This window comes from Astatotilapia calliptera, chromosome 7 (assembly GCF_900246225.1).
Source record: "Astatotilapia calliptera chromosome 7, fAstCal1.2, whole genome shotgun sequence".
In the NCBI taxonomy this organism is placed as follows: Eukaryota; Metazoa; Chordata; class Actinopteri; order Cichliformes; family Cichlidae; genus Astatotilapia; species Astatotilapia calliptera.
In genome coordinates, this window is record NC_039308.1 from 29,830,859 (window position 1) to 29,858,823 (window position 27,965).

General features: G+C 39.0%; 1 protein-coding gene across 4 annotated transcripts; it reads left to right on the forward strand.

Moving 5' to 3' along the window:
- On the forward strand, positions 1-27,781 carry phf24 (PHD finger protein 24). 4 transcript variants are annotated; one of them, XM_026174274.1, is made up of 9 exons: positions 1-507; positions 9,436-9,857; positions 12,633-12,818; positions 17,712-17,790; positions 18,351-18,553; positions 19,515-19,681; positions 23,034-23,066; positions 24,392-24,469; positions 26,429-27,781. In XM_026174274.1, exons 2-9 carry the CDS (start codon positions 9,438-9,440, stop codon positions 26,523-26,525), a joined length of 1,263 nt encoding a protein of 420 aa, XP_026030059.1. In that variant the 5' UTR covers positions 1-507; positions 9,436-9,437; the 3' UTR covers positions 26,526-27,781. The 4 variants fall into 4 exon arrangements, with proteins under 4 accessions (XP_026030059.1, XP_026030058.1, XP_026030057.1 ...); XM_026174273.1 differs by lacking the exon at positions 1-507 and adding an exon at positions 5,669-5,731; XM_026174272.1 differs by lacking the exon at positions 1-507 and adding an exon at positions 5,671-5,736.
- The last annotated feature ends 184 nt before the right edge of the window (positions 27,782-27,965 follow it).

The following is a 27,965-nucleotide window of genomic DNA, read 5'->3' on the forward strand; positions in this document are numbered from 1 at the left end:
TAATCTGAATGATCAGGACTAAGTCGTCGGGGCACCCGGGAAGGGGAGGGGGGCTTCGAGATGGTCATAAATTTCTGATTTAACTCCACTGGCCGTCTGTGAGTCTGCACCGACGTCTCATCCTGCCTAAACTGAACTGCCAGCAGGCTGTGTGTCTCCTCAGATGCCGAGGGAGTAGCTCAGGAAGGAGGGTGGGTGAAAAAAAGAAAAAAAAAAAAAAAAAAAAAGGAAACAAGATTTCAGCACCGGAGCTGTCCGCGGCTGTCTTGGGGAAGACTCTATTCCTGCTAAAAGGGGGAAGAAGCTGTAAATTTTCTCTGTGTGACTGTGAGGGCAAGGGATAATAAACTGCTGTGCCATTCGTCTCCCTGCGGGGGTACCGACGAACGAGTAAAGGCTCACATACTTCATTCGGGCCAAGTCTTGCCATGCCCGACGGCCACGCTTGAGTCAGGAAGGATAAAGTCGCCAGAAAGTCGCGGTGAACAGCAGCCTTTACCCTTTACGGTGAGTCAACGTATATAAGAGCCGTTGCTTTTCTGTACCACTTTGTAAAATGTTGCATGGGGGGAAAAAATGCCAGTCTTGATTCAGATTTAGCCGTGACTGAACTCGCTTAAGGTGGATTTGCGGGGAACCCTGAACACAGATGCGTGCATGGGAAGCATATTTAGGTCAGCATTCATATGGGTGTGGATGCGCGCCGCGGTTGGCATCAAACTAGAGAGTTCTCATTGCAAAGCCTGGTAGCTCCGTCTGCTCATTTCATAACAGTGCACCAAAATCAGCAGGAAACGAGGGTGAAAGCAGGGAAGTTCTTGGACTACAGCTGGTGCACGTAAAATATGTTGTTTTTTTTTATGATGGGAGATCTGCAACTAATGGCACAATTAAGTCATCTGGAACTCATGCCCCTCTCTGTAGCAGACACTCTTTAACTGTAGTTTGCCGTCTTCAATTGTTTTTCCCAGCACTGCCCCACTCAGGGGAGCATTGCTGTCCATCAGTCTTTGTTTACAACTCATACGTCCGAAAACAAACAAGCCAGTTTCGGTGTTAACCCAGGAGGCAGTGCTGCACCTCGTTCTGTGGCAGATCTCTGCAGCCTGACCTGCTTCACTGCCGCCTGTTCTGTGCTTATTCAGAGCCTTTGAGAGCATCGCTGGCTCAGGCTCTCTGGCTGGCAGAGCCTGAATGCCAACATGATGTCTCCCGTGTAAGGATGCATTGAGATTTAAATTCCACCTCCATTCAGACACCTCTCTGTTTCCTTTTTTTTTTTTTTTTTTTGGCCGTTCACAAACTGAATTTCAAACCCCTATATGCATTTGCAGAGCCATAAGATGGAGAATGTTTTAGATGGAAGAGAGAACAGACAATGAAAAGCCAGAGGGAGAACTGTTTGGGTTTTTTTTTTTTTTGGGGGGGGGGGGGGGGGGGGTAAACACAGAGGGGCAGATTTCTGGTTGAAGAACTGGATCAGGATAGGCCAAGAAAAAGCAACAGAAACAACTTTAAGCTCTTTGACTTGATTTAGGTTCCTTTCTATGTCCTGGTGCACGTACATCTGCGTATTTTAGATGAGTGTTAATGATTTCACTCACTAGCTCTTACAGGGATCTGGGTGAACTCGTTAGTGTAATTAGTTCCAGATCTTTGCTTCCCTGGTCTGTGGGTGAGGTCTTCAGCTAAAAGCGGATTCATTCCCACGAAAAGGCATGCTTTGTGGTGCCTCCATTGAAAAACTCTAAGCCCCCCCCCTCAACTGAAACAAGGAATGAAAAGGAGGGCTGGTTGGGATTCTAATCAGCACATACCAGTGACATCCAACAGCTTTGGGAAGAGAATCCTAGCACAAGAGAAATGGCACATACAGTGTAGCATCCTTGTAATGCTTTTATGATGGAGAATGCACACACACGTAATAAGGAGACATACAAATGTGGCTTGAAATTGTGTCTATTTGTATGATTTTGAGCTTTTAGAAGATGGTTAAATGCATAATGGAGAAAGAACATCAACATTTTTCTTTCTCTTCAGTTTTGCTATTTTCTTTAAAAGAACTGGATACACTAAATGTTCTAAGTTTGCACCATGCCTCAAATGAAACAGTCAAGAAAAAACAACAACTCTTTGGTTGCTCACAAGCTAACAAGATATGTTCACATTGGAGCCGTAATCTCTCTCTGCTTCCAAAGGATCCATCCAAAACAGCTGAAAGCTTTGATATAAATTATCAGATGTGATATTGTCTTAAAAAAATGCTTTTATATATTAAACTGGGCAAATATAATTTGGTGAGTGCACCCATTATTATGAGTGGATTATACCCTAGCAAGTACCGCCCACCCCCCATCTATAAAAATCATCCTATATTTGTAGCCTTCTTAAGCGATTAGATGTCCTGCCAATGCGAATCAGTGCCCGTAAAAGATTACTCTTTAAAGATGAAGTTGCTTCAACTAAATTGCTGAACATCCCATACTGCCACATAGTACACCGATCTAACCTGAGCTTTCAGCATCTTCTTGGGATTCCTAGAAAATAAAATTAATCAAACCTCCTTGGAAGATATGAATATAACGGTCCAACTTACTTCACCAGTATTAACTTAATGAATAATGAATAAAAAAAGACCAGTTGTGCTTTATCACAACTATTTTTCATCTTTATCTGTAGACTGTTTTTCCTCAGTCTAATGACTTAATTCCATTACAGACTTTAATGTTGGCCTGTGCCTACAAGAGAAAATTGATTCTGCTTTAAATAAACATTTCACAAATTCTATAAACACAGTACCATCACGGATAAATGGTGTGGTGTTACTGCTGTCAGTGGATACTCTAGAAGAAGTTAGGATGTTTTGCCTGATGTGGCGTGGGAGTGTTAAATAAATGAATGAAGTGTGGACACTTACAAAAAAAAACAAAACCACTCAGAGGAGTAGAATAAAATCACAAGGATTTCAAGAGCACTTTGGCGCCACCTCCCACAGAAATTATCAATTTTTAATTAAATCAAGATGCTCCTGAGAGAATCATCATTTCAGGACTAGTCATAGTCATTTGCCAACATGAATCGGGAGCGGAAATGCACAGTTGATTTTTCTAGGACTCAAATATACATAAAATAAACAAAACAGGGAAATAAAATTAACATATAGGTAAACTCCCCTAAACCTGGCTTTTGTATGGACAAAGGCAGGATATATCACATAAGACCTAAAAAAGACCAAACTGCTGATGTACTTCACTATCTTCAGAATATTCTCACACAGTACAAGATTTCCTCAGACATATATGTCAAGTTCTGCTCTAAGGAATGGCCCTGTTTTACGTCCCTTTGGTCCAGATCTTTTTTTATTCAGGGGCATTTAAATCATTCAGAAAGGTCCAGGAAGGAGAGCAGAGTAGCCGAGGCAGTGGCTCCTGCAGGAGTCTAGTGATCGTCAAGCCTGAGGGAGTTTTATCCTGCTCGCTTCTGCTTGTATTGGCCATCAGATGTAATATAGAGGGTGAATGTGGGTGACTGCTGAGCCTTAGTGGAATCACTTTTTAATACAGTTGGCACCTGAAGGGGGGTTAAAAAAAGTCAATAGGTAAAGTAATATAAGCAGTTGAGTGAGTAAAAAGGTTGTAAACAAGTTGGTGGAGCTCATCAACATTTTCTAAGCAGTTTTCTGTTTTCGGGTAACGACAAATGACAGCAAAGCAAATGTGTAGTCAAGTCAATTTGTGGTTAATTTACCTTCATTTTGTCTATTTTCAGCAGTGTCACTACAAAATTATAACTTTCCTTGTAGCCTGAAAATAAACCCAGTCTGACTCACATGGATCCTTTCAAAGATGATTTGATGTAGATATTTATAGGCAAGGTGTCAAAGATGACCCCCCCCCCCCCCCCCCCACACACACACACACACACACACCAAAAAAAAGAGATCATCTCTCTCGTGAGTATGACGCAGATGCAGGTGTTGAGCTTCACAAATGTAACCGACAGCCGGGCAGGAAGAGGGCTGATTGGTTTGACAGGCTTGTGGTCCAACGCTTTGGTTTTTTTTTAGACTTGCAAGGTGAGCGAGTGACAGGTTAGTCAGCTCTATCTAATGCACTATGGTATCAAAGCCAAGCGCTGACCCATTTCTGTCAGAATCAACTTGCACATGGAGAAAAAAAAAGTATTTTTAAAATTCATAAGCTAACCTGAAAATGACAAGGTCTTCTGTCTGCACATGCGTTTGCTCATCAGGAGTGGCGTCAGCTCCAGCATTGTTTGGAGAATACAAATGCTGAAAACAAAGAACCTGACCTCTTCTTTCCTTCGGCAATATTTAATTTGCATACAAGTGTAGAAAGCTATCATTACTTTCCTAAACCCTGGACTGGGTTGTGGAGTTTATTGATGAAGCTGGTAATGTTGTGATCCCTGTGTTTCTTTCTCTTTTGTTTCAAAGTACAGGTAGACCGTCACTTTGGCCGTTGTAGCATATTGAAATTATGCACGCTTTTCATAGATGGCATTGATTCGATAGAGTGCACAAAAACCTTGGGTCTCATATAAGCATTTAGCTTATTGTTATTATTACATCCCCCCCCCTTCCCCCCCGCGCCACTTCTGTTTATGAAGCTTATTCACTTTGCTGGCCATTACATAGCAATTTGTTTTCTGTTGATTATGCCATTAAAAGTGGCATGGCCTGTTATCTGCACTGCACAGTAGTTGAGGATCCAGCTGAGGATCCAGCTGTGCTAGCAGCATTTAACCAATGTATCAGTCATGGTATGGTTATTTTAAGCCTTGTCCTCAAGCATGCAAAAGCTATTAAACTTTTTTTTTTCTTCCAGCAGCGTAAGCATGGTCTTTGCAGGCATCTCTAGCATCTAAAAGCTGTCACTGCCTTATGCTGATGCCAGAACCGCTCTGAGCCTGAGTGGAAAGGTCACTTCAGTGGATAATTAAGTCCTCATAATAGTCACAGTGCCTTCCTCTGTTATGATCACCACTTCTCCTCTGAATTTTATGTGTTCTTTATGAGCAAGTGTCTTCTTCAAAGGCTTTGATGCAGTCAGGCTGTTCATATATCTAAGCTATTGTATTATAGCGTTCTTGTTTGAATATTTCTCTGATATTTCTTTTTTCAATTTTGAGGTAAACTGTAACAATTTAAGGACTGTGAGGGTTATGGTTAGGGTTAACAAAAAAAAAAAAAAAAAACCCCCACAACTATGATAGAAATATTAAAAGGGTTTTCTAAGGTGGAAAAGTAGGTGTATTCAAAAAAGCAAAACTGAAACAGACGTTATGAATAAATCATGACATGCATTATAAATCAAACAGGGCATATTTTCATCCCACTATCTTAATTATTTTCTGACTTTTGAAGTTTGACTGATACTGCACTGTTCAAGTGCATCATGCTGTTGCATCCGCTCAGTCATGCCAAATGGAGAATGAATATTCAACATGTGCACAGTGCTAGCACACGGACTAAATATAACGGACTAATATATGCTCATATGTATTTTGTTCAAATAACAGATATAAATGTAAGATCGAACTGGTGTTTGATGTGATTGTTAAAATAGTAAGTTTTAAATCCTTTACCACACCCACCATACATCCTGTACCAATCAATCAGTTGGACACACCCAGGAGTCTATATAACTCCACCCTTTGGGCCTGCTAGGCCTTTTACTGCATGTCTACCAGAATGCGAACATAGGACCTCGTAAGTTAAGTAGACTCTGCTTAAACCTTTAATTGCCTGATTGCCATGCAATGTAAATGTATAGTTCATCAGTTGAATGTTTATTTATTATATTATACTAAGTCCTTGTATTGTTGCCTTCCATAATGGAAAGACAAACTCTAAAATGGTGGATGCATTAGTCATGTGGTATTGTAATTTGGTTTGATCTTTATTTGTAATTGTCATTATTTTTATGTATAGAAAAAACTCCCAAATCATCCATCCATCCACCTAATCATCCCTTCATTGAGTCTTCCAATTCATCATCAATTGTTTAAATGTGCCACCACATCAGATGTTCTGTCAGCAACAACCACCACCTTTATTCTTGTTTCTTCAGTGATATTTTTCAGTATGTTGACAACTGTATTTATTATAAGTTATTTCACTTTGATGTAATTGTTTCCCTAATCCTTGACAGCAAGCATGGAGTCTAGCACAAGTGCCATATTGGAGAGATAAGCAGTTAAGAAAAATGTCAACTACAACCATTTAAAAAAGAAACTGAACGCAGAACCTTTTTAGTCTAACCCCATCTGTAGTAAAAGACAACCCACTGAGCTTATTGTTATCCCTGCAGTTATGGTGCTGGCTATTCAGTATTCTGTATGCCAGCAGAGTATTTTAATGATTGTGTATTCTCAGCATGCTTCGGTCATTTATTGGGCTTGAGGAGGGCACTGTACCTAGAAAGACGGCTCTTCTAAATGAAGTGCTTGTCCTTGAGGAAGACAATGTGTCCCAAAATCTCCCACTGAACTTGGGAGTCAGTAGACATAAAACTCACATGTCTAATAAAATGAGGTTTTCCAAGCAGCAGAGAACAGTCTCCTGATTGCCTGCAATTTTTTTTTACTTTTAGTACTCCTGAGCACCAACTCCATTTATTTTAGATTTTCATAAGCATGCTGAGATTCAAAATTATACATGATTTTTGGCATTATCCCAGTGGGAAATATTTCAGGTTATGCATGATTTTTGGCATTTTCCCAGTAAGCTTATATAGCATATGCTAAATAAACACTACTGTTCTGATGGGCTGCAGTTAATTAATCTCTGCAGGGATGCTATGCCTCAGATGAATTGACCTTTCACCACTACTTAGTGCATGCCATCCAAAACAAAATGGTGTGCTTCTGTTTGTTTGTTTTTCTTTGTACATTTGAAAACTTGATTTAAATGTATTCTAAATTGGTTTTCTATTTTGCTAAATGCATGGAACCATAAAGAGTGAAGCTATGCTGAAATGGGCACAAGCAAAATGAGTGTAGTTTCTGGAGTCTATGAAGCATGGGTCCCATAGCAGTCTGACGACATAAGGCCTGACAGGCTATTAGTTGTAAGCTAGGAAGGGAGAGAGGGGAATGACTCCTATTTCACTTTCGATAAATGTGATTAAATTTCACACAAGCACTTAGTGTATGTGGAGCATGGTTGGATGGGATTGTATTTCAGAGCAAAAAACACATGTCCCAGAAGTACCTTGTAATCAACTTGAATCCACAATGCCGCCCCCCACCCCCCTCCCACAATAATGCAATTCAAGGTTGCTTCTCTTAAGTGTAAATGAGATCTCGGTCTGATTTTGCTGAACACTCTACCACATCTTACGGTTCATGATTTCACTAAATGTGTTTAGGGATTGAAAGTATTCAGTATTAAGTTTCCTGGAAATGGTGGAGTTGTAACTTGGTTCAGACTTGATCAAACTTCAGGATGTTGAGGTCAGTCCGAATGGAAATTGAGCTTTGAAGCCTTATTGCTACTACTGAAAAAGCTGAGAACAAAAGCTACTGCAGAGAACTAGAAGGGATGCTCACTTAAAAATGCAACAAAAAAGAAAGTAAAACTGGAGAAGAAAAGACAAAGTCTGAAGACAGGCTGAAGAACAGGTTGGTAACAGGTGGTGGATTAACCAAGATTGTGAGAGAGGCACCAAAGCAAAGACAAAGAAAAATCAACAGACTCCAAATTAATGAACACGAATAACAGAACAGACAAAAAACAAACTATACATGGGCAAAGACAGAAATGCAAACCCTTACAAACACGAGTCAAGTGAAGTCTGTTAAAAAAAAAGCTGTCTTTCTCATTCTACTGCAGGAAAAAAAACACTGCTCTCTTGCAGTTTTCAGAAAAGTCAAAGCTGTTGCACTTTATTTAGGGTTGATCATAGCCTCTGTGTCATGAACTGGGAGACCTTTTTTGTATATTGGGTTTCAGGAAAAAAACTATAGTCTGAATGGGCAAAATCTCATTTAAAACCTGCCAAAGGGGTGAAGTAATTTTTTCCCCCCCCGCTTTAGGAGCAATAAAGTTGATCTTATCTTATTTTGAGTAATTTTATTTGGTGAAGAGGAGTGCTGTGCGATATCTACAGCTGGCTGAAGGCAGCAAGTTTTGGTTATTTCCTTATATATAAGAAAATTACAAATGAGTGAAGCAATTTATTGATTTATGTGCAAACAAACATGGAAATGAAGTATATGAGGTAAAATTATATGCAATTCTAATAAGCTTGAAAGTCAAAATATGGTTGGAGCAGCTTTATTCTTCAACACAGCCTGAACTTGCAACCTTAATGTTCAGGAATAGTTTTTCAAGCTTCTTAAAAGGCATTCAAAGCATTGAATGTTGGTTGGCCCAACATGTTTACAGATGCTTGTAGATATGTTTTTTTTTTCTTTCGACCTCTTCTATACATGTTGATGATGATTTGACAAACTTTTAGATTCCTCAATCCATAATACCCATTACCACTGATTATCCACTTGTGTAATTCGGTATACCTCTGCCTTTTAACAGCCACCTTTCCTATGATACCAACCTGCCTGTGCCCAAATGATACTCTGTTTTGTCTCCACTCGTCTGATTTTCTCAAATTTAGGATCAACGCCATATCATGCTGAGGTGCCAAGTTTTTAGCTAATAGCTCTCAGAATTTACCTTTTAGCAAAAACATTATTTTTATATCTGTACATTACAGTTCCTTAATATCAAAGATATGTTCATTTCAAAAGTGTCAACTTGTATCATTTTTGACTCTTTTTTTTTTTTTTTTTTTTTTTTAATGAACATAGCTTGGATATGAGGAACTGTAATGCATAGATCTCTTCAGTGATATGAACTAGGTGGCTTGTGAGTAAAAGCAGTGTAGATACATTTCGTTATGCATTGTCAAACATGTACCATCATTTCAAGGTGCAGAAGGACCGATTTGGATCCTTAAACTTTATGAAATATGAGGTTAAGGCTTTTATTTTTTATTTTCCAGTGAATTGTGGGATCTGCTTTCTTCAGCTTTCTGTTTATCTGAATCATGTAAATAACACTGCACAAGGACTGAACTTTTTCTTACCGAATGATATAGAAATGTGGGAGCCGGAGCAGATGGTCAGGGTTTATTAGTAATAAGGAGAGGAGTTCAGGGAAATTGCTGCTGATTGAATTAGATTGGCGCTAACAGGAAAAACTAAAGACATTCAGTAACGGCAAGATCTGATGTGCAGAGATATTTCCATGGGTTGATTTTTAACAAAATATGAAGTGAAATTTGGTGCCATCTGTGGGCTTGTAGCTGGTGCTATCAATCACTTGTCACTTACAAGTCAGTTTTGGGGGGGGGGAATAATTATTTTGTAACAGTTCCTCATTTTATTCCTTCTACTTTCATCTTTCTACAGCAATGGGAGTGCTCATGTCAAAGAAGCAGCAGGTGGAGAAGGTGCAGAAATGCACCGCTGTGGTCTCTGCCTTCCAGGCGGGCCTTAAAGATCGTGCTGTCACAGTGAAACAGGCAGAAGGGCAAGTGGAGGAAGGTGAAGGGCATGCCAAGACCAATCCTGATGAGAAAAATACACAGGACGCAGTGCAAGAGGAGAATGACAATAGCGCAAGTCCATCAACTTCCCAGCAGGCCTCAGCGCCAACGAGAGACGAGTGTAACGTCAACCAGGAGGCTTGGTCGAGGTTACGGGATGGGAAGGGAGTAGAGCCGGAAGATCTTGACAAGACTCATCAGCTCACACCGCCTGCTTTTGTGCGACCCAAAAGGGAACCTGATGATGACCAGCCTATAGAAGTGGACCTGTATAAGAAAGAGGAGGTATTAAATAACAAAAGTCAGTAGTAGTAGTAGCAGCTAGTCTTTGTCATATATTAAAAAGTAAATAAATAAATGCATAAAAAATCAAATAAGATGGTTCACAGTTGTGGGATTAAACGGATGACTACAAGATGTTAAATAATCTCTATGGCAACAGCAGGTTATTATATCTGGTGACCTGTTTTCTTCCCTCACATTAGGCATCATGATTGAACAGCACAGGCAATCCATAAAGAGATTCCTTAGCTTTATCTAAACATCCTTGTTGAAGGTGAGAAAGTATGAGTTTGAAGTTGTTTGCTGTTGGGCCTTTAATAGCTACACAGGCTGTGATGTATTGTGTGTGAGGGCTCTTCACAGTGAGCATCCTGTAGGCGGGCTGCTTTGGCTGGCTCTGAGAGGTGGCCATATTCAGGGTGACGCTGACTAACAGAGCATGTAGTTCACAAGAGCAATGGTCCCATCAGGTTTTCTGTTTAGAATAAATAAACATGGCTTCAACTTACTGTACTTACAATCCCGCACTAAACATTTATCTTGCAATAGTAATAGATGTGTCTATTGGAATGTTAGAAGACTGATACATGAGGGTCATAAATACTCGGACACTGACTCATTATGTAACACTCTTTTTAACTTTATTTTAAGAGTAGAACATCTATTTAGTAAGGAAAACTTTGCATATACATATACTGAAATCTAAAGGGACAATTCAGTGTCAAGCAGCCGCATGGCCAGGTGAGGCCAGTTCTTGTTGTTCCATGGAAAATTAAGCAGATGAAAATTTAGGAATTTATTCCAAGTGTTGAACTTGCATTTGGTTTTTATTTTTTTTCAGTATACCAGTAAAAATAAAAACCGTACCTAATTCAGCTGGCACGCTCTTAAATAGGAGTGCACTGACAAGCTCTGCAATATCAAAAGGCTTAGAGAACCATAGATGTTGACTCGAGTGGGGAAAATCTCAAATTCTTTCTCAGGTTAAGAGAGACTTCACAACATTTAGCAGTTTCAAGCACTTAGTCAGTCTACTCTTTCATGAATGTAGGTACAGGGCTTACAAGATTAGACAAATAAAACGAAGGTTAATTTGTACAAGAATGACGGGTAGAGAAGTATGGAAAAGAAAAGGAAAAGCTCCAAACATGGCTTAGGCAAAGCCATGGCATAGAGCAGGGGTGCCCAACTCCAGGGTCTGTGTCCTACAGGTTTTAGATGTGTCCTTGATCCAACACAGCTGATTTAAGTTTTTAAGGTCTTTTTAGGTCTATAAATACTTGAAGAATTACATTTTGTAATGTTGCCATTTTATACTACTACAGTGGATTTTAAAATCGGACAGTCAAATTTTTATGGTGGCCCTGAGAGGCCAAACGGACTGCAACTTAAAAAAACACCAGAAATAAGAAAAATGCTGCAAAAGCACACAAAACACAACGAAAATAGGAAAAACGACAATGGAAAAAAGAAAACAGAAAAAGGAAAAAACAGATTTCCAAAAGCAAAAGTGAAGTGTTTCTGGGGAGACAATAACCCAACGGACCAGTTGCAGGAACCCAAAACACGGTAGGTGTGTTTTATCATGATTCATACTGATGACGGATTTTAGGCTAATAGTTAGGCTAACACACTTCTTATCTTTCCTCACAAAACCGATAAATCCTCCACTTCTTTTAAGTGTCTCCCAGCGAAATTCTTATATTTTGGTTCCTGCAACTGGTCCGTCGGGTTATTGTCTCCCCAGAAACACTTCACATGTGCTTTTGGAAATCTTTTTTTTTTTTTTTTCCTATTTCTGTTGTTTTGTGTGCTTTTGCAGCATTTTTCTTATTGCTGGTGTTTTCTTACGTGACAGTCCGTTTGGCCTCTCAGGGCCACCATAAAAATTTGATTCTCTGATTTTAAAATCCACTGTAGTAGTATAAAATGGCAACATTACAAAATTTAATTCTTCAAGTATTTATAGACCTAAAAAGACCTTAAAAACTCATGTTAGACAAAGTCAGTTGTGTGCCAATTTTTGCCAGGCTACTGCTTCTACTAGATGAGGGTCTTTTTAATTGGTGCCAACTGCAAATGTGTTTATCTCCCAGACAAGTGGTAAGTTTTCTTTTTGGTTGAAGTACCATATTGTGCATGGTTGCAGTGTTACTTCATTCTTAGAAGTTATTATTTTATAGAGAGGCTTGCTGAACAGTCATCAGGTCAGATAAGGTTCACCATATAAGAGGGAAACTCTTACTGAGGAATATGACAAGAGGGATTTGTCTATGGCCCTGGCAGCATTTTTATAGATGTGTAAAAGTACCAAGAAAACTTGCAATGTCTTTGTGTTTAAAGCAGCCAAGCATTCAGCAGTCATTTTCCCTGGCTTGACAGCAGAGTGCAGCCTGGCTGACTTTACAAGGAGGTTGGCTAAAAACCGACACTGAACACATTAGACAGCATCATAGGTAGTGATGTCCTTATTTGAGCCTGAGATGGACAGTTAAGTGCTGTACGTGACACAAACTACATTATATAATACCACTTCCACCACACTCCTACCACTGATGGACTGATGCTTAATTTCTTCTCGGTAACCTGTTACATAGAGGTTTGGTTAATGGGAGATGAAGAAAGGACGTCAGGAAGTTTAGAAACTACATGTTAACACAATTGCAGTTATCAGTTTTTTTTTTTTCTAAATGGGGGGGGGGACACTACATTTCTGTGAAGCATGCAGAACTAAAAAAAAAAAAAAGCTCTGTCACTGATGCAATCTTTCTCCTGCAGCCACGAAGCGATGAGATGTGTGACGTGTGCGAGGTGTGGACTGCTGACGACCTGTACCCTTGCAGGATCTGCACTCGGGTATTTCACGATGGCTGCCTGAGAGAGCTGGGCTACCTGCGTGCTGAAGCTTTGCAGGAGATGAGAGATACAGCCCACACGGTTACTGGCTGGAGCTGCTACTATTGTGTAAGTCGGGGCTCGTTGCTAAAAACATTCAGTGCTTACAAATGCAGCTATTTTTGTCATGTTTGCAACATAATCACAAACTTAACTAGTTTAGTATTAAATATATATATTTATATATATATATGTAATAAACACTAAAGGCCAACCAGTTCTTATTTGCCAGTCATTCAGAAAAATCTGAACTGCTATCCATTCATCTACTTAGCTGCTTGTCTAGTTTGGGATTGAGGAGGACCTGAAGCCTATCGCAGTTGTCATGGGATGAGAAGGTAGAGCCTGAACAAGCTGCCTATTGGAGAGTCATTCATGCTCACATTCACACTTGAAACCAATTTAGAATCACCAAGTAACCCAACATCTCTGATGCCCTTGCACAGTCCAAGCTCCAAAACGGAGATTGGACATATATTGGTAAAGTAGAACATTAATTTGTTAAATTTGATAATGGCATAATTTAGTAACATAATGAGCAAGTTATAGAAATATTTGCAAACTCAATCATTGAAATGTCACACTACTGGTGTGAGAACACATCGACTGGTTTTCACTGTAGCTGCTTGAGGTATCATTCTGACAGCAAATATGACTTGTCACGTCTGGAAAAGCTCAGGTGGAACTAATACAGTTAATGATGCCTCTGTTTCCTTTTAGTGTCACAGACTGTGACTTAGTGTATTAATTAAGTACAGCTGAGTAAATTTGCCAGTTGTCATTAAAGCTGTTGACAACAACTGTTGCTGCCTTCAGCTTTCAATTCCTGCTTGTTAATTCATGTCAGATATAGAAGTTATGGTTGAAATGGTGGCTTTTGCCATGTTAAAATCAGTCTTGTGGTAGGTTGTGGTTTTCTACATGTGGTTAGATTGCATATGGAATAGTCCACAATACGCCTTTTGTGTAAAGGCATGTGGAGAGCATAGGCTAAAATCGGCAATATCATTTAGATCATTACACAGAAGATGATGGAGATGGATTTGATCCCACTTTGTGGCGGGCAATAGTTAGAAGCACTTATCATATTCACAAATTGCAAGTCTCCATAATTTTATGTCTAGATTATTACAGTTAGATTTCATATAGACTGAGGCAATGTTTTGGCAGATTTTTCTGTAATTCAAACAATAAAACAAACGGCAGTTTCTCATCAGAAATTCAGTGCCAGTGCCAAAACCCACGACTCCCCGATGACCCCGTGAGAGGCATAATGCAATCTGTTTTAATTCAAGCGTAAACAACTAAAGAGCGCTTTTGCCAGGGGACCTTTCATAGCAGAGTAAGGGCGCCATAGCCCCGAGAAGCAAAATCACATGCCAAAGTTGTGCAAGAGGGATGTTTTCACACAATCTGCGAGAGGACGCTGAAAGGTTCGTTCTTTGGCTAGCTTCTTCAGTGTGTGAGGAATGAGGGCGGAAGGAGACAATTCAGTGAGGGGGCGGGAGCAATGTTTTATTTAAATTGTAAATTCTAGTCCTCCTAGCCAAAGAAACCAGTTATTTTGTTAGTGTATCAGTCAGATGTTTCAAATCCCCCTCCCCACACACACCCTTCTATCATATCTGACATTTAATTTCACACAGGCACTACAGGCTGCTGCTGGCAGATGGACTGAGTTCCCTTGAAAGTGGATTTACAGTCTTCAAAGTAGGCGATTGCAATAGTGGCTTAGTTTCAGTCGCGCAGAAGGATTGGTCTGTGGATATAACTGACCCGTCTTTATAGCACTTTGATGCTTGCAACTAGGCCTGTATGGTCCATAACTTCCACATGGGGTCACCTACAGGAGTTGTGTTCATTTATGCATGTGGAACAAAAGCAGTAACTTTATTCATAATTTATTATGAATTCACCCTTTTGCAAGTTACATGTAATAGGGAAAGGCTCTATAGAGCAATTCTGATTCTAGAGCAATGTCTTTTGACTCCTGTTCTTGATGAGATGCCAGTATAAGGGATCATTTATCCAAGACATGGCAAACTGCAGTTTGTTTATTGTATTTGCCGTATTGTATTTTCCCACCTCTTCTCTCCTGGCACCTCTTGATTTCTTCAAGTAGCTAGGTATGTGGTAATGATTCTCGTACTCTTACTACCTCATAAAGTGACTGCATTACAAGTAAACCTTTCAGATCACACGGTGATCGGAGTCATTAGTAACAGAAATACTGTTTATGAACAGTATTCCTGTTCATATTTATAACTTCTTGGGTAAAGGGCTTGCTGATTATTTAAAGTTGTCTGCAATAACACATCACCAGCGCATCATTGTATTTTTTGAACAGGACAGTCTCAGATAGCTATTTATGCAATCTGCCAGCATAAGATTAGAAAGTGTTATTTTTATACCTTGTTCCCTGCAGGCCTTTTGTCTCCTAGAGAGCTTTTTTTTTTTTTTTTTCTCAGATGCTGCCAGTAGATGTTGCATGAACCCTTAAATCTATTTTAAATTTCCTCTGCACATTATATTGGATGACAAATAAGACATCTGTAGCTGATGGGCAGTTTTATTGCTCAGCGGACAGCTGGTGTTACTAAAGGTAATGCTTGATGCACATAATGGCTTACAGATGCACAAAAATGTCTTGAAGACAAAGGACACAGTTTTAATGATTAAAGCACAATTTGTTTTGCCTCCCACGTTGATTTTTAATTGACTCCTTGAATGACAGACACATGCAAATAAATAGATATGAACATGTATGAAGTTAATTGCAAGCTTATTAAGGTGCAGCAACCCCAGAGCACATATATCAATAAGCTATATCAATACAATAAGTGAAGCATCTCTTTGGCTTTTTCTTATATGCAGAAGTTGGTGAATGAAATTAAATTTGGAGAAACTGACACCAACCTCAAAATTATGATTGTTTCTGATACCTAACATCAGGCAAAATCTTACAGCAGGAGCTTGCCTAGAACAGTACACACATTAATATCTTCCTTTCCCCACAAAGTTTAATAAAATTTGGATTAGCAGTTTTTGCTAAACTCCAAAAACAAACATGGCATTTAACTTCACACAGTCTTTGTGCTGGATTGAAGTGGAGGCATTTGGTGGAGACGATTTGCACAGAGTGCAATTTGCATTTCAGACCCAATATCTGATTTTCTGTGCTTTAGAGGAGACGGATGACTAATGAAACTGATTTTTATACAATATTGATTCAGAATTGGCTGTCATTTGTTGAAATATATCTGCACAGACAACTGAATAGCACATACCATAGGACACAAATCCACACTGGAAGAAAAGTACAAAGCATTGTGAAGGAACACAAAGGTTTTTTACAATGTGACACCAGCGGAGCTTTACTGCACTGTCTGGCTGTAGCTCACTCAGGTTAGACACTTTGTAGTAATAAGCCTGTTAAAATTGTATAGCCAGTGCCACAAGTTTAAGCAGGACGGAGTGTCCCAGACTGGAATGACCAACAAGACCAGATGTGCATAGTTTGAATGAATCGGTCCAATGAATGGAGGATCTTTTTTAAATTAGTGACTCATTTTGTCAGTGGGATTAACTGTTTAAGTGGAACCGCCCACTTTCAGCTCTTAGATATTTATAGAGCCACAATTTCTATAGTAAATATGAAATTACATTTATTACAGTCCATACTTCCCTTCATCCCTGTGCTTAACTGCTTATCCATTTCAAGCTCATGAGGGTGTTTGAGCCTGCTCAAGCACCCCAGTGAGTGGAAAGTATGATACATACATTTGATCTTGAAATACAGACAGTAAGGTGATAAGATGATAGTTACTTTGATCTTGATTATAAATTGAAAAGGAAGAGAAAAATTAAGATGTTGTGCCCATGTTGACCAACCACTAGTGTCCTTTGCCCTTTATTTTTATATTAGAATGCATTGTTCTTACACTAACCATCTGATCTGTTTATATTTGGGGAAATGCAGATACTGGCAGGAGTGTTAGTCAGACTGATACTGAAACACTCAACACACTTGCTATACAGTAACTCATACTTTAATCACACTTGGCTGACATATGTGCTTTATTCATTTGGCCTTATTTCATATACCATTTGCTTCAATTTGCCAAGCTTAAGGGTATTTTTTTCATCTGTTTTTCTAAGTGTGGGCGGTTGTGAATTTCATTTGGATTTCATAATGTGCCTTCTATGAAGCCCTGACAGATTGTAAGGGTGATCAAGGACCATGTAAACACACTAGAATTGGCTTATGTCAATAATCCCAAGGAGACTAAAGTTTGATCACATCACTTATGTGATAAATAATGTAGAAATTTAGATAGCAGCATCTTTTTTGCTGATATTCGAACAAGTTGGGGAATAAAATGACTATCTCACATCTTTGGTTACATTTGTCTTTCCAGCTCTGGTTTTCTCTGGCCTGTGTGTATCTGGAAATCTCTTAATTTAAACAAAAAGTGCATAACTGTCTTTTCTCCTATTAAAGCCAAATTGCTTTTTGTTGACACATGGATTTAAGTGCTAACAACGTTATATGTAAATTTATGAAATAAGTCATTGTGAACCTAACATCTGGAAAACCTCCTTTTATTTCTTTTAATTATGATGCCATTATGGAGAGTGACATAAAAGGCACATTACATGAATTACCCAGGAAACACTGAAATGGGTTCATTAGTCAAAGCTACATGCATGTAGCTAATTGCAAGGACTAGTTTAAGCATACTATGTTCATCCATCAAGCAATGTGCCACTTGCGATAAAAGAAATGGTCTGAGCATCATGTTACAAAGCGTAATACTCTGGCCTCATCTCACCTCCTGTAAAGACTTTCCCAGGACCAGTTTAAGTATATTCTCTTATCAAGAGTGCCAGCATGCCAATTGACTGTAAAAGAGACTGCATTAAGAGTAATACTCTGCTCTTCCCACACATCTCTTCCTGCAGGACAATCTCAATCTACTTCTCACAGAAGAAGAGATGTACAGCCTCATGGAGACCTTCAAGCAGTGCAAGATCATCCCTGGTGAGCTACTGAATACAGGTTAAAGATATTTGGTTTTGGTAGATGGTAGTAACGCTGGCCATGCAAGAACTTTAATACTTAACCTTTTATTGATATACTGTACGGGACAGCACTGTTGGTTGGTGCAAAGTTTGCAGATCTGATTATATAAAAAAAAAAAAATTAACGAAACCTATTATATTCTCAAGATGATATGACACAAATCACCATAAGACCCAAATTGGTACTGCCATTGCAGTATTGCTTTGCCACTGGTTGTACATGTCCGGAATGCTTGGTGATTAAAAGCAAAGAGATCCCAGATGAAATCTTGAGCACCTGTCTGGTCTGTGGTCACCTCAGACGTTTACTGCCCACAACATTGTTTCCTTGAGAAAGTGCATTTGCCCTCCACCCAGTCTACTTTGAAATGTGTAGTAGGCTGTGACTTTGCTGGATGGCAGTCAGTGGGAGGATGCTTTTCATTTTGTTGAAAATCACTCACCATAAGATGATGTATCTTGAAGACTGCCAGGTGACTAATTAGGACCTGTGTGATGAATTGTTCCCTGCTGCTATAGAGTCGTGCCTGGTGTCAGACGAGCTGCTTCAGTACCGCCACTTTGTATCCAAGCAGCAGTTTGAAAAGGACCTGACTGATGAGCAGGAAGAGGAAGTCTTGGCCCAGTTTGCTGCGCTGGATCCTGAGAAGAAGGGACACATCGAGTGGTCGGACTTTCTCTATTTTGAGTCTCTGGCAGTGTTAAGGAAGTTTCGCACAGAGGTATAGTTGTGGATTAAGGAAACAAGATAATTGGGATAAATCAGCACTGCATTTTTAAACTCTACCTGAACTGTCTTCTTCCACTACCATGACTCTTGTTTGGGTTTACACTCAGCCATGGCCTGCATAGCCCTGATGAGTTTTGTTGTAGAACACTTTAATTATACCTCCAAAAACCTTCAAAATACTCTATTCCTTGTGATATAGAAAAAATGCATATATAAATGTAATTAAATTTTACAGACTAAGGGAGTGTTTAAACAATAATCGTTGTAGCTGTTGATGAAATGATCTCATTTTTCAGTCTGAATCTAAAAACTAACTGAAAGGCAAAAAATGCCCAAAAATCTGGCTTGCATCCAACAGCTGAACTATTCATTTTGTCCCTTGACAATAAGTTATCTTTTTTTGTTTGTTTTTGGCTTGACTAATTTCTATAAACAGGTATTTGCACGTGAAGTCTGTATGCAATGAACCTTCTTTTTTTTTTTTTTTTTTTTTAAATCACAACCCTGTTTGTGCTGCAATACTGTGTGGAAAGTGGGTATTTTTCCTAAATGCAATCCTGAAGCTAACAGTTATTGTAACTATTTTGCAAGTTTTTAGCTTTTTGTTTTAATTTATTTTTCATGCATAAACAATGTCTGAGGATGGAGCCATGCATGATGAATAGAAATCTATTATCCCATCTGGATATCCCCCCCCAGAGGCTAAGGCTGCAGACTAGCTGATGGTTCCCGGATTGTGGTTTGAGAGGTTAAATTTGAAGTTTGTCTGAGACTTTGGGGTAGTACGGGATGAAGCAATGTTGGCAGAATATGTCAGACAGTCAAAGTGTCACAGGAAATGACCAAGAATGGCTAAGATCAGCCCTAAAGTGTAAATTTTACTGAATTATAGCTGTTTAAATCACTAAAAGGTAAATGCTATTCTTACACTTCTTGGATTTTATTTTTTATAGAACTCACTGGTGCGTCTGTTAACTGCCAAGGAGAGAGACACTGCAAGGTCAGTGTTTCAGGGTCTGGATCTGGATAAAGATGGTGTAATCACACGAGCTGAATGCCGCCAAGCTCAGCAGTCTTGGTTCGAGAAGCTCAAGAAAGACTCGCAGTCCTGCAATGTGAGGTGAGTAGACCACATGCCACTTACAGGGATAATTGGAAGGAATTTAGGGAGTCATTTGTATGCAAACTGCAGATGGCATAAAAGGTCTGGGCACTTAGGGAATAGAAACAAGATAACATGAATGTGACACCCACCTCTAGTAATGCCATAAAGTCAGTCTTAAGAGAAAAAAAAAAGTCTGTCTTAAGAATGCTGCTGCAATAATCTTTTATCCAAACACACAATATGACAGCATTTTGAATTAAACTACACCCACTGATTAGTTCTCTTTAAATGCCATACTCTTTCCCATCTTATAATATATTTCATTATTTATGTTAATGCATGCGATTAACCTTGAGATGTCTAGCTTCAATTTAAATTGTCCTAATTAGTTTTATGATGTAGAATTTTAAATGCAAAGATCAATCTTACAAAATGGCTTTGAAAAATAATTGAATTATGGATATTTAGTTAAAGCAATGTGCTGGGAGAAGAGCACAATGCTGGCGCTATGCCTTGGATCATGTGAAAATGCAGGGTTAATGGTGGGAGGTTTTAATCAAGCAGGAAGTGAAAGTTTAAGTTATAAAAAGAGCTTGAAATAAAACTAGCCCACAACTGAATACAAAGTCGGTACAATGAAGTATGGAATACAAAGGACTTGCACAGGACACAAGCTTCCCAGCCTGTGACTTATACCACTGTCATTGCCACCCTTCCTACCTCTTCATGTAGACTGTTAGGTCTTGGCATACTGTATTGCCACAGCTGATCCACCAAGGCACAGATGCCAAAGCACAGCTTGTGCGTATCTCTGTGATCCCAGTTGCGTCAGACGGAATGGCAATATTTGACACCCTAGGATGAAAACGTGTTGGTGTAAGGAGTACCTTGTGACGTTGGGCTCACAAAGACTTTAGCTGTCAGCCAACTTAATTTTCTTTTTCCTCACTCTGACAGAACTGCTATAGCCAATAGCATTAAATGCTGTTCCTCAATATAAATGGTTATGTCATGGTTACAACTTTGAATAAATCATCAATATAATATAATCAGGAGCTTCGGAGAAAACTGATAAATCTTTGGGATGCTGAAATTAATATTGGATACCATTGATTAAGCCTCAGATGGCACTACATTAATAAACAGCCTTGATTCTGTCATGGAAATCACTGGATCACTGGGCTCAGGAATGATGTGACTGATTCAGTGTGCCACAAATGCAGGTTAAAGCTCTGTGATGCAAAGATGCAACATTTAAACATGATCCAGAGCAGTCGCATCTTCTCTGGGATAAAACTCATTTAAAGTTAAAAAGTGTTTATTGGTTAGGTGAATTGAAATATGAAATTATTTTTGGAAAAAATGGACGCCACGTCCTCTCAACAAGAGATAAGGGGCCATCTGGCTTGCTGTCAGCACTCAGTTCAAAAGCCTGCATCTCTGATGCATCAGTGCCTCTTAAGATTGACATCTTGCACATCAGAAAAGGACCATCAATCCAGAAAGGTATATACGGTACACGTTTAAGAGCAACATGCTCCCATCTAGATAACAACTTTTGCAGAGAAGGCCTTGGCATATTTCAGTAAGACAAAGTGCACCTCTTAAGAGTGTGGCTAGTAGTCACTTTTAAGATGTCTGTGAGATCGAATTCAAAATGATCTTTTCCTAAAATCCAAAGGTTTCTCAGTTTAAACATTGTAATCTGTTTTTCTATTTTACAGAACATTCCAACATTTTGGAACTGGGGTTGTATTTACCTGACTGGATATTTATTCATTTATTTATTTATTTATTTATTTAAAATACAAAACTCTGAAGGAGCTAATCCAAACTGCCAAGACATCTACACTATAGGAAAGCTTTTCTCGTTACACAGTAGTGTTCATCATGTACATTTGCATAAAGATAATTAGTTATAACAATGGAACTTCTCCATAATTGACTTGCTGTCAATATTTTTTTATTATATGCAAATCAGCAAAGATTATGATAACATCCGAAATGAAGGAGAAATGTCAGTTAATGCAGACATCCAGTACTCTTCCTACTGCAACATTTGCTGATTACATAATTTGCATCTCATCATTCTTTGTTTCCAAGATAATGAGGAGAATATTGATTATCAAATAAGTCACCAAAATGTACAAATATTATTCTTACAGTAAAAACTGACTCGGGTTTGAACAACTATCCCCGTTAAGCGTTTGGGTTAAGATGAGCACTTCTTTGGCCACTGTAGAAAATCTGCATGGAGTGAAACCCCCAAATTTGTGCAGTGTCAAAATATCCAACTGTGGTTTCTTCTGATAACCATTTCCACAATGAGTTAAGCAAACTAAATGTCATTGTTGCCACTGACAATGCATGACAGCACGTGTGGACTGTAACAGGACTGGGGTGTAATATTTCTTTGTCCTGCTGCAGAGAAGCTCTTCAGTTCAATTTCCCTTTAGCTCAGTGAAGACATAACAGAGGACTTCAAAGAAATTATTTTGGCGCTGCTTGCACCACTGCAACACTGAAAAAATGGCAAGAGTCCTTAGAATTAAAATATTTTTCTACATCTTTTTTTATTAAACATAGTACATTTCAATAATATCAAAAAAAATATTTAAACTGAAAAATAACCCCATGTACATCAAAGGCGAGGTAATGTTTCCTTTATGTATACTGTTAAATAGAGTATTTTACTGTCAGTATGAGTCCTAAGTTTCTAACGCTGACATGGGCACATGGATAAACATGGATAAATTGCCTTTTGCAAGGCTTTATGTGAGACTGCATCAAAATTGAGTCACAATATTAGATATGTCTCACAACATAATGCAATCTAGTGTAACACTACAAAGTGCAAACTGACAAAGCTCTCTGACAAACAGTCATAACCTCAAGACAAGCAGTTTGTTGCTTGACTGAACTACACAGCTGATGTTTGTGTCCCCTTAATGCAGCGAGTAGCTTTATTTATGGTTAAAGTTGTGAGGAACCCCAACTAGTTTCCCCAGTAGATGGAATAATGAAAGGAAAATTGACAGTGTAACCACTGACTGACCCATCAGAGTAATAATGGAAAAAAAAAAAAACTCTGGTGGGGTTACTTCTGTTTGTTTTACAGTGTATGTGCATCAGTCGAATACGTGTTCAGATGATTTTCGCATGTTAAAGATGTAACTGCCACATGCAAAAGTGCTTGACTGCAGGTCAGAAATGTACTGAAATGTCCTCAGATTTGTACTGTAATAAATGCACTTTCCATCACTGTCACTGTGTGCCTGCATGTGCTCGTTTACCACTTGATATCTTGTGCTGTCAAATCTAAGCTGTACCATTCCATCCCTCTCACCTATTCGGCATCCCCCCACAGACTCATGGGATTCTGCTCTCCTATGAATTGTGGGTGAGTGTGACTCAGCACTGCATGGCTTGTCTTTTTTCCCCTCACTTCAACATCCTTGAGCACTACTCAGTCAAGTATTCTCGGAGAATCCCTCAGTTTAGATTTAATGTGCAATTTAACCCTTGCTTCATAAGGAGCCTAAGGGAAGGAGAAACTCCAAAGTGTCTCTTTCTGGATGTAAAGCTACCATAGACACGTGAATCTCTCAAGTTTAATGAGACTGAGATGATCAGGTCTCGTTATACAGAGACATGGGTAATATTCAATCTGGCCTTTAATTAAGTGAATGGGTCAAATGCAGAGAAAAACAAGTAATTTCCCCATGGGGATCAATAAAGTATCCATTATTATTATTATTATTATTATTATTATTAATTATAGGGATTAAAAGAAATCCTTTTCTTCTCCTTAGGAGTGCTTCTCCTTAAAATTCTTACTTTTCAGAGCACATGCATGGAAGTTGGGTGAGCACAGTGTCCATTAGGGCAACCCTATGTAGTACAACCATATGCATTTGTGCTGATTAAAAAGCAAATATACTAAATGAAACAGAAAACTCTGCTCCCTTGGATTGCACAAATTCACATGCAATGGTGTAAAAGGTAAAATGAATTTTAGCTTCTGATGATTAAGCGTCAGAATTTATTAAGAGCTTCTAAAAAAATGACTAATACTTGTGGGAGACAGCCTCATGAAATAGGCAGTTGCAATGTTTTAAGAACCATATTTTATATGGCTTGTATAAAATCTTAGATCATTTTTATTTCGTTTTTTTTAAATCGCATGCGAACATCCTGATTTTGGATGGAAAAGCTGATGCCGTCAAACAAATCTCACTGCCTGGAAAGGACTGCATTAAATGATTTGCTGACTGGAGGAAAAACATCTCTTAAAAAAAAAGCTAGTTAAGAAAACATATGGTTTGCATTTCTTCATCATATAAACACATTTCTTACATTTTGGAGACAAAATAAATGGGTAATCATTCATCATCAGCTTGTCAAATTAAGGGATACTGTGTAACCAAGCTCCATACATTCAGACTGCATTATGCCTGGTACAGGTCACAAGTCTAACACAGATTGATTGATAATTGGTTAATCATGGAATAAGATCTATATTAATTGTCAATGGAAATTCAGCTTAAAGCCTTAAGACTTAAAGTAGGATGTTCCAATTTCCCAGTAAGACCAACATAAGTGCCGCCACGTTCATCATAACATGATGATTTAACTTCTATTTCCTTTTTTTCCTCATAGGCAATGGCAGCTGTCTTATTGTTCATTGACTGCCACTTCATTTTTGACATTTTTTCTTTGGTACAGTATAAGTCATGTTGGCCCCATATGTGAGAGCAGTCCAGCCAGCTCTGGCAGTGAAAGGAGCAAGAATGACGACAGCAGGTTTGTTGCTTTTTTTTTTTTTTTTAATATTTGTCAGTCTGTGGGTCAAAGTGATCAGTTATTGGAAAGTATATAAACGATTTTAGTAGATGCCAATTTCTGAAGTTCTTACAGGAAACCTTAAAAGCCTGCAGTAATTTTTACCCTAACTCATGCTTCTCACCAGTCTACACATGTCCATTGTGACCTTGGTGTGGTAAAAATCTTTCTTGGGCAGAAACGTAGGAGTAATTTTGAGTGAAACAAGTCAGCCCAGAAGGCTGCATCATGGACAGTGACGTGACCTGCCTACTTCCTGCTGCAAGCTCTGTTTCCAATGCAAATGACTTCAAATTCACTTTCTAAGCTGTCGCCAAGAGGTTAGGGTGAATCCTCTTTGCCATATCATGACTTTTGAGACTTTGAGATTTTTATTTGCAATAATTGCAGCCAATTAGCAAGCTGTTCAGGCAGGCAGTGTTTTAGGATGAATACAAACTAGTGGAAGTTTCTTAGGTAGAGGTCTAACTGGGTTTTATATTAAATACAGCAGTAACTTCATTTGTAAGTTTTTTGTTTTTTTTTTTTTTTTTCAAAAACCATGATGTGTAAGAATCAGTGTTGGGTAACTTACTTTAAATTAGTAATTTAGTTACATTACTAGTTCTATCAAAAGTAACTCAGTTACTTCAAGTTACTCGTTACTTTCAAAGTAACTAGTAACTAACTAGTAACTAGCTTTTTACATCCAACACGAAAACTGCAGTCGTGGTGCTTTTGATTGTACTCAGAACTTGGAAATTCTGCCTTCTGAATAGGATGATGTAGGTAACACCAGACCGCAGATGAGCTGCATACAGGGCTGGACTGGGACAGAAAAATCGGCCCGGGCATTTTGACCGCCCCTCCCCCCTTCTTCCCAGTGCAAAGCACGAGGTTTGCATGCGGAGTGAAGCGGAAAAAAGTGCGAGAGACAGGGTGAGAGAAAGAGGGGGGGAAAAAACAACAAAAAAACCCCACGGCTCGCGATAAGGAGCCGACTCGCGTCGCGCCGTTTTGTTCACGACAGACACATCACTGCCAGATAGACTGCAGGTCATAACTTCTTACCTGAAGTTCAGTTCACCTGACGCTCGGACCGGCGGCCACCTCGGGTCTCTGCTCCTCCTGCCTCCCCTTTCCTTCATCCACCTGCTGGCCTCCACTACTTGCTAATGTTACTGAATCTGTGGAAGCTCCGTGATAGCCACCACACGAAGTAGCGAATAACGACCCTATCTAAATCCCAGAAACGAGTAACGCGTTCCTGATTTTGGCATAATAACTAGTTACCGTGCTCGTTACCACAATAATAACGTAGTTACTGTAACACGTTACTTAATAACGCGTTAGTCCCAACACTGGTAAGAATGCATTAAATTAAGATTCCCAGACTAACCTGTGATTATTATTATTTTTTTTCCATCATTACATGTATCAAATTGCAATTATTTAAGGACACCTGAGCGTGTGACCATATGCCACAAGGCCCTGAACTGAGGCGGGGGCCTCAGTTCAGTTCCAACCCCGGACCCCTTGGTGTCCCCATGTACTCTTCCAACCTTCCCGTCTGAAAAATCTCCACTGTTCTATCAAATAAAGACAAAAATGTCCCAGGAAAAAATGTCTTAAAAGGACCATTATCAGCTGGGCATATCAGTATTGTGAAAATACTGCTATGCAGTTCATGGTCATACAAAGTAAAGTACATGCAGTAGGACTGATCAAGAACTATAGCTCTTATGGTCACTATAGTGAGGTGCCAGGATGACTCCTATTGTGGTGTGGTGTATTATTTCATGGCATTCATTTGCAGTTACAAAGATGTACAACTGCTGGCTCTTGTATAGAAATAAAAAAAATGCAACACTATCAGCAAACACAATTAATTTTGTTCAACAATCAAATTTTTTTTAACTAAACTTTCTTTCTTTTACACAGGCCAGTGACCTGGGCAGACTTCCTGAGGGAGAGTGGCATCTATATTTTGGCTGCACGGCCTAATAGTTCTGCCATGCACATCAGACTGCCTCTATAGTCCAGGATCCGCTACTGCATTCAGCAGAGGGAGTGAGAGATGGAGGATGTACCCCCTATAGTCTACAGTTGAGTGAGGGAGGATAGACATGCTTATACAGTGACATGAGGATGGCAAGTGAGAGAACTGGATGAAGCAATGAGGTAGCAGATCAAGCCAGTGACAGAATCTCTCCTCCTCTGCATCACCTCAACACCACAACACTGACAATGCACGCTGACTGACACACCACAGACGCAAGTGACAGCAGCTGTCACAGGTCCCCACTCCAAAACCTGACAGCTTCCAACAAATGTGAAAGCTAGAACAAGTAAGACAACCCACTCACAACCTATTCAGCTGGTGATATTTCTTAAACTTTAAATGATCACGCACAGTCAGATGAGCACCTAGGATGATCACATGAGCCAACCTAGACTCTACAGCTCCATAAGACCCCTGGGTGGGCACATTTGGGTGTTGGGCTTCTACTCTTTCACATGTTCTTTCCTTTGGGCCCCAAAATGTCCTAATTATAACACCATGCAACTGAAATGGGATTGTGTTATGCACCATTAAAACTGTTAATCACGCCACACAGAAGCACATGCAAATTAATTTCTGGTAGTGTTTGATTTGTGGGAGGAGATTAACCACGCAGCTACATTAACGGAATATATATAAACAACATTGAAAGCTATCTGCATACATTATAAGAGAACTGCTATATATACCAGTATAAATTATCATGCATTTAAAAAGATGTATTTATTCCTGTATCCTCTGATGTATCCTGTTTTCTCCATTTCACCCATGAATCTGTGTTCACGAAAATGCTAACTGTGAAAGGGAAAGAAAGCTAACCCTGTAAGTGACATGTATATACTGCCATATAGTGCATTTTGGTATTATTCTCTGAGCTGCACTATAACAAGGTGTAAATGCCACTCCTCGTATTCTAATGTCATTATTTGCACTGTAAGAATGAGATGTAGTTGGACTATTGTGACATAATCACTGTACTGAAAGACTGAGATCTGCTGGAAAAGTTTGTCCTTTGCTAATATGCAGAAGCACTCTTTAAAAACTGCTATGGAAAACGAGATGAAATTATATAATGTAACAGATTACACGATAATTTTAAGGCACGCGATCCTGCCCCTGAATCACTAGAAACCTACTGTAATGAATAGGACATTATGTAGTGTTTATGCCATGTAATGGAGGTTTTATGCTGGGTTCTTTTGAAGTAAATAAAGTATGGTAATTAAATCAAATTGTGGTTTGAGGGATAATGTGCAGTGCTGAAATGCTTGCATAGTATTTGCAATATTGAGACTCTTTGTTTTCAAAGTATCAGCAAATATAATTAAAACTTTACAGATTTAGGGTTTTTTTTTTTTTCATTTTAAAACTAAATTAAATGGAATGGGCATGAGGCTCAAATCAAAGATCAAATAT

Excerpts from the sequence above, each read along its gene's own strand:
- phf24 (XM_026174274.1), top strand. The coding sequence starts at position 9,438 with ATGGGAGTGCTCATGTCAAAGAAGCAGCAGGTGGAGAAGGTGCAGAAA. Across the intron at positions 9,858-12,632 it reads ACCTGTATAAGAAAGAGGAG|CCACGAAGCGATGAGATGTG; the intron begins GTATTAAATAAC and ends TTTCTCCTGCAG. Across the intron at positions 23,067-24,391 it reads TGCTCTCCTATGAATTGTGG|TATAAGTCATGTTGGCCCCA; the intron begins GTGAGTGTGACT and ends TCTTTGGTACAG.